Source organism: Phoca vitulina, unplaced genomic scaffold, assembly GCF_004348235.1.
Source record: "Phoca vitulina isolate PV1807 unplaced genomic scaffold, GSC_HSeal_1.0 scaffold773, whole genome shotgun sequence".
Lineage (NCBI taxonomy): Eukaryota > Metazoa > Chordata > Mammalia > Carnivora > Phocidae > Phoca > Phoca vitulina.
Genome location: NW_022590460.1, coordinates 1 through 13786, shown reverse-complemented (window position 1 = coordinate 13786; position 13786 = coordinate 1). Strand labels below are relative to the sequence as shown.

The 13786-nt window shown below is 38.1% G+C and overlaps 1 protein-coding gene across 1 annotated transcript; it reads right to left on the bottom strand.

The window, feature by feature from the left end:
• Nucleotides 1-7282: 7282 nt before the first annotated feature.
• On the bottom strand, nucleotides 7283-8302 carry LOC116629405 (olfactory receptor 9K2-like). The gene has a single exon (XM_032399700.1). It carries the CDS (start codon nucleotides 8243-8245, stop codon nucleotides 7283-7285), a length of 963 nt encoding a protein of 320 aa, XP_032255591.1. The 5' UTR covers nucleotides 8246-8302.
• Nucleotides 8303-13786: the final 5484 nt, after the last annotated feature.

The following is a 13786-nucleotide window of genomic DNA, read 5'->3' as shown; positions in this document are numbered from 1 at the left end:
AAATGGTTGAAAGACCTAAATGTGAGACAGGAGTCCATCAAAATCCTAAAGGAGAACACAGGCAGCAACCTCTTTGACCTCAGCCACAGCAACTTCTTCCTAGAAACATCGCCAAAGGCAAAGGAAGCAAGGGCAAAAATGAACTATTGGGACTTCAGCAAGATAAAAAGTTTCAGCACAGCAAAGGAAACAGTCCACAAAACCAAAAGACAACCGACAGAATGGGAGAAGATATTTGCACATTACACATCAGATAAAGGGCTAGTATCCAAAATTATAAAGAACTCATCAAACTCAACACCCAAAGAACAACTAATCCAATCAAGAAATGGGCAGAAGACATGAACAGACATTTTTCCAAAGAAGACATCCAAGTGGCCAACAGACACATGAAAAAGTGCTCAACATCGCTCAGCATCAGGGAAATCCAAACCAAAACCTCAATGAGATACCACCTCATACCAGTCAGAATGGCTAAAATTAACAAGTCAGGAAATGACAGATGTTGGCGGGGATGCGGAGAAAGGGGAATCCTCCTACACTGTTGGTGGGAATGCAAGCTGGTGCAGCCACTCTGGAAAACAGTATGGAGGTTCCTCAAAAAGTTCAAAATAGAGCTACCATATGACCCAACAATTGCACTACTAGGTATTTACCCCAAAGATACAAATGTAGGGATCCGAAGGGGTACGTGCACCCTGATGTTTATAGCAGCAATGTCCACAATAGCCAAACTATGGAAAGAGCCAAGATGTCCATTGACAGATGAATGGATAAAGAAGAAAAGAAGAAGTAGTGTATATATATATATATATATAAAATGGAATATTATGCAGCCATCAAAAGGAATGAAATCTTGCCATTTGCAACGACGTGGATGGAACTGGAGGGTGTTATGCTGAGCAAAATAAGTCAATCAGAGAAAGACATGTATCATATGACCTCACTGATATGAGGAATCCTTAATCTCAGGAAACAAACTGAGGGTTGCTGGAGTGGTGGGGGGTGGGAGGAATGGGGTGGTGGGTGATAAACATTGGGGAGCGTATGTGCTATGGTGAGCACTGTGAATTGTGTAAGACTGCTGAATCACAGACCTGTACCTCTGAAATGAATAACACATTATATGTTAAAAAAAAGAAGAAGATAGTAGGAAGGGAGAAATGAAGGTGGGGAAATTGGAGGGGGAGACGAACCAGGAGAGACTATGGACTCTGAGAAACAAACTGAGGGTTCTAGAGGGGCGGGGGGTGGGGGGGATGGGTTAGCCTGGTGATGGGTATTAAAGAGGGCACGTTCTGCATGGAGCACTGGGTGTTATGCACAAACAACGAATCATGGAACACTACATCAAAAACTAATGATGTAATGTATGGTGATATAACATAATAAAAAAAAGAAGAAGATAGTAGGAAGGGAGAAATGAAGGGGGGAAATCAGAGGGGGAGACGAACCATGAGAGACTATGGACTCTGAGAAACAAACTGAGGGTTCTAGAGGGGCGGGGGGTAGGGGGATGGGTTAGCCTCGTGATGGGTATTAAAGAGGGCATGTATTGAATGGAACACTGGGTGTTATACGCAAACAATGAATCATGGAACACTACATCAAAAACTAATGATGTAATGTATGGTGATTAACATAATAAAATTTAAAAAAAGAGAGAAAAAAAAGAAACAAACAGAAGATCATAGGGGAAAAGAGGAAAAAAATAAAACAAGACAAAACTAGAAAAGGATATAAACCATAAGAGATTCTTCATCATAGGAAACAAACTGAGAGTTGCTGGAGAGGAGAGGGGTCAGGGGATGGGGTAACTGGGTGATGGACATTAAGGAGGGCATGTGATGTAATGAGCACTGGGTATTATATAAGACTGATGAATCACTGACCTCTACCTCTGAAACCAATAATACATTATATGTTAATTAATTGAATTTAAGTTAAAAAATATATTTTAAAAAAAGGATTCTGTTTGCTTTGAGAAGCCCTTCATGTCACTTCTCAGGGGTATAACCTTAGGCTTGTTCATACTCTTGGATGGCAGTGGTTTTATCATGCTAGCTGCTGTGTCTTCCCCTGATTATTTTATTGGATATGTCTCTGTAGGTTTCCTACCCAGCAGGGAGGTTCCATTAATTCTTCTTTTGTTCTATTGTTTTGAAAACATTGTGGGATATATATTTCTCTATTGTCTGATATAATTATTTTGGTCCCCTCTGCAAGGATAGTCTTTAAGCCCAGTCTTTGAGGTTTGTTCCAACCCTAAGGGGACCTTCTTTGCTGTCTCCTTCCCCGGTTCTTTCTGGTAGACTTCTAGTTGGTCTACAATTGGCTTTTTGCTCTCATGGAGCTACCAACCTCTCTTAATTGCTTATCACCAAATGTGTATTAGTTTGAGAGTCCCTTATGCTTATGCTTGAACTTTCCCACACTTTGTTCGAAATGATGTCAGTTCATGGCCTGCCTTTAATTCTAGGTAAAACTTGTGTTCAACTCTTCTGGAACTGGAACAGGAGCAGTGGCCCAGTTCTTTCAGAGTGACACTCTGGCTCTATGAACAAATTTCTGGATGAGGTCAGTAGCCTATGGTCTTCTAAGCTTATCTCTTGGCAAAAAATCTCTGTCCTTTGAACTGGAGCAACTGAAATTGAGGCCCCATTATTCCTGACCTATCATACCTAGGGTAGAGCTTCTACCCTATGAATAGGCCCTGCGTAAAGGAAGAGATTTCTAGATATTTTAGGCACTCTTGCCTTGAATAGAGCTTCTGAAACTTGGAGCTGGAAGAAATAAGAAATGTTTTCAGCCTGCCACTCTCAAGGTGATATGGTAGCCCATGACTGGAATCTAGGAGAAAAGGAGCCCCTATGTTCTTGTCTGCACTTGCCTATGTGCTTCTTATCATGCTGGGCTGGGAGAGGAGAGGGAAGGAGTAGGCTCTGGTTCAAAAATGTACATGTGAGTGTTCCTATAGGCTTTATTCACAATATTTAAAAGGTGGAAACACCTCAATTACCCGTCAATTTAAGAATGCATAAACAAAATTTGGCGATATGTATACAATGGGAAATGGAATACTACTGAGCAACAAAAAGAATGAATTACTTAAATAGATGACAAAATAAATAAATTTCAAATTCATTTTACTCAGTTCAGGAAGCCTACAAGAAAAGAGTACATACAGTATGCAGATTATATATAGACATATGCAAAACATATCAGAGTTGGACAGAGGCATGGACTAACAAGGGGCATGATAAATCTTTTAGAGGTGATGGAAAGTTCTATATCTTGTGGTGATGGTTTTATTGATGTATAAATTGTTCAAACTCACGGAATTGTACACTCTGAATAAACACAGTTCATTTCACACAATTATCCTTCAATAAAATATCTGAGAAAAAGTAATGGGCTGAGGTGTTTTGTTTTGTTTTTTTTTTTTTTGATCCTAAGACTTCATTTTAGAGTAATGACTCAGAAATGTCTTTTCTTTTTTTTCTTTCTTACTTTCTTTCTTTTTTTGGGGGGGACTGAAGATTTAATTTGGGCCTAAAACACAGGAATCTACTGAAGGTAATAGAAGATATTTATATAAAAAATCTCAATGCAAAAAGTAAGCTAAAACCTTTTAGTATAATTGTTGTTAGTGTAGCAGCAGTTAAGTGAGGGTTTACCACCATTAACATTATTATTTAAATTAAGAAAACTTTACTAGTGGGTGCCTGGGTGGCTCAGTTGGTTAAACGTCTGCCTTAGGCTCAGGTAATGATCTCAGGGTCCTCGTATCAAGCCCTGAGTTGGGCTCCCTGCTCAGTGGGGAGTCTGCTTGTCCCTCTCCCTCTACCCCACCCCCTGCTCATGCCCTCTCTCTGTCTCTCTCTCTTAAATAAATAAAATCTCAAAAAAAAAAAAAAGAGAAAATTTCACTAGTTATTGACACTACAGTCAGCTATAATTATACATTTAGTGGGAAGTCATTAGATGAGTTTGACGAAGTTCCTTACATGAATAATATTTTAGATAAGGGTGTTATTTAAGTATTAGCCATGATGTTTTTAACAAACCTAGTAATTCCCAAATCAAAATATTAGCTATATAGTATTAAAATGACTTTTTACATGACTTACACTACCACTTTGATTCTTATGAGCAGCCTTATAATGCATACATCATATTTAAAGAATTACATGTATATATACATTTATGTGTATGTATGCTTTTATGCATATATTTTTTATTAATCTATATTAACATGCTAGTTATTATTATTATTTTTCAATCTCATCCCTGCTTTCAGGACTACTCTGTATAGCACATGAATGTTACTGGAATTGAAAAATAAAATGAGAAGAGCAAGTTCTAAACAAGAAGAGAATATACTTGAATGTAATTCCTGTAGCAATGACAGAAATTAATTGACATCATGAAAAGAAAGGAAAAAGTCAGCGTTGAAAAATTACCGTATATATCTTCTTGTGGTGAAGTCTGTTGGCTTCTAGCTTAGCCTGAGGATTCTTTTCTGAGTCAGCTGGATGACACTGAACATATATTGCTCTGGGAGTGGTATAAGCAGTGATTGTTCTTGGTGTTCTTCTCAAAGGTATCCTGGGGTGTGTGTATGTGTGTGTGTGTGTGTGTGAGAGAGAGAGAGAGAGACAGAGACATAGACAGAGACAAAAAGACAGAAACAGAGGGACAGAGACCATGATTATGTTTGTATTGAAGTGTATGTGTGTGTCAGATGGTAGTTACGGGGGCTGCAGCACATGGTGCATAGAGAGGAACATTGTTCTCCTAACAGTCAACACTATTGTTAGGGTCTTTTTCCTCAGTTTGATAAAGGATTACTAATATCCAATGGATGATGATTTAAAGGATGAAGAGCTTCTTTCATTGCTGGCTCATTCCATTATAGGACTCAGAGTATTGACATGAAGGATTCTGCATTTTACTCATGGGGTAGGGTTTGTAAAATACGCCTCTTTCAACCTAAAATCTTTCTGCTTCATCTCAGAAGAGACAAGATACAACCGTAGCACTTACCTTAAAATCCTCATGAAGTTTTTCTACTTAGTGAGTCCTTTGTTTTCCCCAGTAATCTGTATTTTAAAAAAATGTGGGTGAAAGAGGTGACATTTATTGAAATATTAGAGAGGATTCTTAGAGAAAGACATGAGTAGAGAGATGAATAGATATCGCATTTGATGATAAGATACTGTTTTGCATTTAATTGGGGGCTCTGTTCTTTTTGTTTGTTTTGAATATTTTCTATTAGTTCTCAGCAAAAAGAAAAATAAAGACTGAAAGAACAAGGTAAGATAACTCAAGCTCTGTCTATGGAAATGAAAACATAGGTACTCCTGGGGACTTGGGGATGCCTCATGGCAGAGGAGGGAAAGGGGCAGAGAAAGTTACTGTTTTCCTCTCTCAGACTTAACATTGATAGTATTAAAGACATGAAGAAAGAACAAATCTGGCACCAGTAAATATAAAGATTTAATAAATTTGTATGAAATTTATGTAATTTAATCATTCAAGTAACTCTGAGATGTAGATACTGTTATACACCCCATTTTACAAGAGGAAATTACAATATGAAGATACTATGTAACTTGCCCAAAGCTCCATTGACAAACACGGAATTTGAAAGCTCAGTTTGACACACCTGAGCTTATTTTTTTAACTCTTAAGTTAACAATGAACTATTATTACTCAGATTTTCTTCCTCGTTTTTTTTTTTTTTTTTTTAATTTTTTTATTGTTATGTTAATTCTTCCTCGTTTTATGAGGTAGCATTTCTCCAGCAGAGATGCTCAAACATTAAAAGTCATTACTCACTTTTACATCATTCTCATTTTATCAATCATCAGTCAATATTCAACTTACTTTACCTGCCATTCTAGTCTCTCCTTCACTGTCCCTAAGAAGACTGCCTTTAGTAAAGCTATCATAACCTCTTAATTGGACTATCACACACTTTCTAAGACTACTGTCTTCTCCTTGTGAATCTTTATCTTCCATAAAGCTATCAGTATGATTTTTGTGAAGAGCCAAGTTGAACAGAATACTGTCTTTCTTCAAAACATCAAAAACTTATGATGTACTATATGGCGACTAACATAACATAATAAAATAAAACTAAAAAAAAAAAAGAAAAGAAGTAGAAAAATAAAAATTAAAATAAAAAAAAAATTAAAAAAAATCCTCAATGCTTACCCCCTGTCTACAGAATAAAGGTCATCTTCCTTGGCTTGACATAGAGGTCTGCATGATTTCCATGAATTTCCTTTAAAGGCTCATCCCTTACTCTCTGTCTTATGCATTACAAATGACTTCTCAAACTTCATGCAGTTCACCATATAGTCATTTAATTCTCTTTGCACAGAAACCCATCTATTTCATCTTGCTCAATTCTATTTTTAAAAATGTATCGAGGAAGATTTCACTGACCATCAAGACCTTTCACATCTAAAGGCTGCACTCTTTTTGTATATTCTATAAATGTCTTTTTCACTGGGTTTCCATGTGGCATTTTAGTTCTCTAGCCAGCTATTTTCTCCTCACCTGATTGTGAGCTGAAGTACAGAAATTATTTATACCTAGAGATTTTCATACACCAAAATGTATATCAAAATTCAATAAATATCAATTTGGTGTATTAATTCTAAGGCATATAGAACAAAAAATGAATCATCTTTATTTTTGTTTCATTTTCATTACAGTTTTCTTGTCAAAAACGAGGATTTTCAAGAATAATTTGTGCCACAGAAAACTGTGAAATACGTGTGTCACTCATTGAGCCTCTGAACAATTAAGAGTGACTCACACGTCACCCTTAGGACTGTGTGTACTGCAGAGTATCTGATTCTCTCACGCACTCAAAAAGATTTCTTCAGTAAATCTGATATTTTGTTCTGTCTTCTTATCAGATTTTGTTACTTCCACCAATTACATACATATTACATAACACTTGTTACGGATTCAAGATAAACAATACATCCCAACATCATCCTCAGAGTTCCAGCAGCAAACTTAGAATACATTTTCCCTAAAATAGAAATACACAGCAATCATTATCTTTACCCAAATGAAGATGAAGTACGGAGAAAGCCATTCCACTCCAAAATCAACAGTCAGGAAAAATATCGTCCAAATGTATTTGTTAGCTGTAAGTACATGGGATTCAAATAAACTTTCTAAAATTAAATATTTCAAAATCATTGGCTGCATTCTTTACATTGATGCCTTCCCAAATTGTCATAATATCCAAGCCTTTCAGTTATATCACTGTTAAGATAGAATTAAATAAAAATATTTTTTTCCCCAGGATCTTTCTCAGAGCTCCTTTGACGTCTTTGTTTCTCAGGGAGTAAATCAAGGGATTCAACATGGGAGTGACTAAGGTGTAACATAAGGAAGCCACTTTACTCAGCTCAGGAAATCTGTCAGGGATGAAATACATAAAAATGATGGCACCATACAGTACACTCACGACTCCTAGGTGAGAGCTGCAAGTGGAGAAGGCTTTCTTACGTCCCTCAGTGGATCTTATCTTTAGAACCGTGGACACAATATACATATAGGACACAATAATGACAATTATGGTAGGCAAAATAATAATGCTGCATAAGAAAAAGGAAACCATCTTATGAAAGTAGAGATCAGAGCAAGAAATCCTTTGAAGTGGATGGTAATCACAGTAAAAGTGGTCGATGGCTCGGGAAGCACAAAAGGACAAAGTAAATGTCACGCTGGTCAGAACAATCGAGCTGACATAGCCACAAAAATAGGAACCAGCCACCAACTGAATGCAGAGACGAGTTGACATCTGGACAGAGTAGAGGAGTGGGTTGCAGATGGCAATGAAGCGGTCGTAAGCCATGGCTGCCAAGAGAAATCCCTCAGCCACAATGAACAAGGCAAAGAGAAAGAACTGGGTCATACAGCCTGCAAAGGAGATGGACTTGCTCTCAGACCAGAAGTTGATCATAGCCTTGGGTGCAATAACAGAAGAATAGAAGAGGTCAATGAAGGACAGGTTGCCTAGGAAGAAATACATTGGTGTGTTCAGCTGTGGATCAGTCATAATAATGGTCATCATCCCAACATTCCCTAGAAGGATCATGGCGTACACAAGCAGAAAGAGCAGGAAGAGGAGAATGTGGAGTTCTGGGCGGACCCTGAAGCCTACAAGAATGAAGTCAGTCACTTCTGAGTGATTGCTTGTCCCCCTCTCACCCATGGCAGAAACCTGCTGAGAGACACAAAGAAAAATAAACAAATGAACTCTGGGCCTTGATCCTAGCTCCAAATAATCTTACAGTGTTAGGATTTACAAAGTTATTCTATAGTCATTAGTCATTAACCTTATAAATTATTGTGACTTAAATTTAAGCCAATTGCAACTGATGATGACTCAAAGATTAATTTTATGGCTGTGTTCCTACAAGCAGTGGAATTAGATCTTTTTCTTCTGAGTCTAATGCAATGCAGTTTCACTCAAATCCTTTCACATTTGCAAATGTCTCTTCTGTGTCTGTTTCTGACTCATGATTTATGCAATAAATTCAATGCCAGGAAAACAGTGTTTTCAAGAGAGCAGAAATAATTTAATAAATGACTTTTGGGAAGTAATTCTGGAGTCTGGGTTTGGAGATATTAGGGATCGCCTACTTTAGGAAAACTTAACTTTGAAGCTTTAGTTTAAATTACATACCAGCAGATATAAAGAAAGTCACTAAATTTAAAAACAACTTAAGAGGGGGGCGCCTTGGTGGCTCAGTTGGTTAAGCGTCTGACTCTTGGTTTCAGCTCAGGTCATGATCTCAGTGTCGTGAGATCGAGCCCCCTATTTGGGCTCTGCACTCAGCAGGGAGTCTGCCTGTGCCTCCCCCTCCCTCCACTTGCACATTCTCTCTCTCTCTCAAATACATAGATAAATAAAATCTTAAAAAAAAAAAACTTAAGAGATACAATTGTTTTTTGTGGGTAATGGAAACTTTGAATTCTGATGTAAGTTATTTACTCACTAAGATCAAGGTTGTCCACAAACAAACACAAAAATTAGTTCTAGCAGTTTTGGGGTGGAGTCCTTTGGGTTTTCCACATAAAGTATCATATCATCTGCAAAGAGTGAGAGTTTGACTTATTCTTTGCCAATTCAGATGCCTTTTATTTCTTTTTGTTGTCTGATTGCTGTGGCTAGGACTTCTAATACTATGTTGAATAGCAGTGATGATAGTGGACATCCCTGCTGTGTTCCTATCCTTAGGGGGAAAGCTCTCAGGTTTTCCCCATTGAGAATGATATTCACTGTGGGTTTTTCATAGATGGCTTTTATGATATTGAGGTATGTACCCTCTATCTCTATGCTCTGAAGAGTTCTGATCAAGAAACGATGCTGTACTTTGTCAAATGCTTTTTCTGCATCTATTGAGAGGATCATGATTCTTGTTCTTTCTTTTATTAATGTATTGTATAACATTGATTGATTTATGGATGTTGAACCAACCTTGCAGCCCAGTGATAAATCCCACTTGGTTGTGGTGAATAATCCTTTTAATGTACTGTTGGATATTATTGGCTAGTATTTTGGTGAGAACACTCCAAAACTGCTAGAACTCATACAGGAATTTGGTAAAGTGGCAGGATATAAAATCAATGCACAGAAATCAGTGGCATTCCTACACACCAACAACAAGACAGAAGAAAATTAAGGAGTCGATCCCATTTACAATTGCACCCAAAACCATAAGATACCTAGGAATAAATCTAATCAAAGAGGCAAAGAATCTGTACTCAGAAAACTATAAAATACTCATGACAGAAATTGAGGAAGACACAAAGAAATGGAAAAACGTTCCATGCTCATGGATTGGAAGAACAAACATTGTGAAGATGTCAATGCTACCTAGAGCAATCTACACATTCAATGCAATCCCCATCAAAATACCATCCACTTTTTTCAAAGAAATGGAGAAAATAATCCTAAAATTTGTATGGAACCAGAAAAGACCCCGAATAGCCAGAGGAATGTTGAAAAAGAGAACCAAAGCTGGTGGCATCACAATTCCGGACTTCAAGCTCTATTACAAAGCGTAATCATCAAGATGATATGGTACTGGCACAAAACCAGACACATAGATCAATGGAACAGAACAGAGAGCCCAGAAATGGACCCTCAACTCCATGGTCAACTCATCTTCGACAAAGCAGGAAAGAATGTCCAATGGAAAAAAGACAGTCTCTTCAACAAATGGTGTTGGGAAAATTGGACAGCCACATGCAGAAGAATGAAACTGGACCATTTCCTTACACCACACACAAAAATAGACTCAAAATGGTTGAAAGACCTAAATGTGAGACAGGAGTCCATCAAAATCCTAAAGGAGAACACAGGCAGCAACCTCTTTGACCTCAGCCACAGCAACTTCTTCCTAGAAACATCGCCAAAGGCAAAGGAAGCAAGGGCAAAAATGAACTATTGGGACTTCAGCAAGATAAAAAGTTTCAGCACAGCAAAGGAAACAGTCCACAAAACCAAAAGACAACCGACAGAATGGGAGAAGATATTTGCACATTACACATCAGATAAAGGGCTAGTATCCAAAATTATAAAGAACTCATCAAACTCAACACCCAAAGAACAACTAATCCAATCAAGAAATGGGCAGAAGACATGAACAGACATTTTTCCAAAGAAGACATCCAAGTGGCCAACAGACACATGAAAAAGTGCTCAACATCGCTCAGCATCAGGGAAATCCAAACCAAAACCTCAATGAGATACCACCTCATACCAGTCAGAATGGCTAAAATTAACAAGTCAGGAAATGACAGATGTTGGCGGGGATGCGGAGAAAGGGGAATCCTCCTACACTGTTGGTGGGAATGCAAGCTGGTGCAGCCACTCTGGAAAACAGTATGGAGGTTCCTCAAAAAGTTCAAAATAGAGCTACCATATGACCCAACAATTGCACTACTAGGTATTTACCCCAAAGATACAAATGTAGGGATCCGAAGGGGTACGTGCACCCTGATGTTTATAGCAGCAATGTCCACAATAGCCAAACTATGGAAAGAGCCAAGATGTCCATTGACAGATGAATGGATAAAGAAGAAAAGAAGAAGTAGTGTATATATATATATATATATAAAATGGAATATTATGCAGCCATCAAAAGGAATGAAATCTTGCCATTTGCAACGACGTGGATGGAACTGGAGGGTGTTATGCTGAGCAAAATAAGTCAATCAGAGAAAGACATGTATCATATGACCTCACTGATATGAGGAATCCTTAATCTCAGGAAACAAACTGAGGGTTGCTGGAGTGGTGGGGGGTGGGAGGAATGGGGTGGTGGGTGATAAACATTGGGGAGCGTATGTGCTATGGTGAGCACTGTGAATTGTGTAAGACTGCTGAATCACAGACCTGTACCTCTGAAATGAATAACACATTATATGTTAAAAAAAAGAAGAAGATAGTAGGAAGGGAGAAATGAAGGTGGGGAAATTGGAGGGGGAGACGAACCAGGAGAGACTATGGACTCTGAGAAACAAACTGAGGGTTCTAGAGGGGCGGGGGGTGGGGGGGATGGGTTAGCCTGGTGATGGGTATTAAAGAGGGCACGTTCTGCATGGAGCACTGGGTGTTATGCACAAACAACGAATCATGGAACACTACATCAAAAACTAATGATGTAATGTATGGTGATATAACATAATAAAAAAAAGAAGAAGATAGTAGGAAGGGAGAAATGAAGGGGGGAAATCAGAGGGGGAGACGAACCATGAGAGACTATGGACTCTGAGAAACAAACTGAGGGTTCTAGAGGGGCGGGGGGTAGGGGGATGGGTTAGCCTCGTGATGGGTATTAAAGAGGGCATGTATTGAATGGAACACTGGGTGTTATACGCAAACAATGAATCATGGAACACTACATCAAAAACTAATGATGTAATGTATGGTGATTAACATAATAAAATTTAAAAAAAGAGAGAAAAAAAAGAAACAAACAGAAGATCATAGGGGAAAAGAGGAAAAAAATAAAACAAGACAAAACTAGAAAAGGATATAAACCATAAGAGATTCTTCATCATAGGAAACAAACTGAGAGTTGCTGGAGAGGAGAGGGGTCAGGGGATGGGGTAACTGGGTGATGGACATTAAGGAGGGCATGTGATGTAATGAGCACTGGGTATTATATAAGACTGATGAATCACTGACCTCTACCTCTGAAACCAATAATACATTATATGTTAATTAATTGAATTTAAGTTAAAAAATATATTTTAAAAAAAGGATTCTGTTTGCTTTGAGAAGCCCTTCATGTCACTTCTCAGGGGTATAACCTTAGGCTTGTTCATACTCTTGGATGGCAGTGGTTTTATCATGCTAGCTGCTGTGTCTTCCCCTGATTATTTTATTGGATATGTCTCTGTAGGTTTCCTACCCAGCAGGGAGGTTCCATTAATTCTTCTTTTGTTCTATTGTTTTGAAAACATTGTGGGATATATATTTCTCTATTGTCTGATATAATTATTTTGGTCCCCTCTGCAAGGATAGTCTTTAAGCCCAGTCTTTGAGGTTTGTTCCAACCCTAAGGGGACCTTCTTTGCTGTCTCCTTCCCCGGTTCTTTCTGGTAGACTTCTAGTTGGTCTACAATTGGCTTTTTGCTCTCATGGAGCTACCAACCTCTCTTAATTGCTTATCACCAAATGTGTATTAGTTTGAGAGTCCCTTATGCTTATGCTTGAACTTTCCCACACTTTGTTCGAAATGATGTCAGTTCATGGCCTGCCTTTAATTCTAGGTAAAACTTGTGTTCAACTCTTCTGGAACTGGAACAGGAGCAGTGGCCCAGTTCTTTCAGAGTGACACTCTGGCTCTATGAACAAATTTCTGGATGAGGTCAGTAGCCTATGGTCTTCTAAGCTTATCTCTTGGCAAAAAATCTCTGTCCTTTGAACTGGAGCAACTGAAATTGAGGCCCCATTATTCCTGACCTATCATACCTAGGGTAGAGCTTCTACCCTATGAATAGGCCCTGCGTAAAGGAAGAGATTTCTAGATATTTTAGGCACTCTTGCCTTGAATAGAGCTTCTGAAACTTGGAGCTGGAAGAAATAAGAAATGTTTTCAGCCTGCCACTCTCAAGGTGATATGGTAGCCCATGACTGGAATCTAGGAGAAAAGGAGCCCCTATGTTCTTGTCTGCACTTGCCTATGTGCTTCTTATCATGCTGGGCTGGGAGAGGAGAGGGAAGGAGTAGGCTCTGGTTCAAAAATGTACATGTGAGTGTTCCTATAGGCTTTATTCACAATATTTAAAAGGTGGAAACACCTCAATTACCCGTCAATTTAAGAATGCATAAACAAAATTTGGCGATATGTATACAATGGGAAATGGAATACTACTGAGCAACAAAAAGAATGAATTACTTAAATAGATGACAAAATAAATAAATTTCAAATTCATTTTACTCAGTTCAGGAAGCCTACAAGAAAAGAGTACATACAGTATGCAGATTATATATAGACATATGCAAAACATATCAGAGTTGGACAGAGGCATGGACTAACAAGGGGCATGATAAATCTTTTAGAGGTGATGGAAAGTTCTATATCTTGTGGTGATGGTTTTATTGATGTATAAATTGTTCAAACTCACGGAATTGTACACTCTGAATAAACACAGTTCATTTCACACAATTATCCTTCAATAAAATATCTGAGAAAAAGTAATGGGCTGAGGTGTTTTGTTTTGTTTTTTTTTTTTT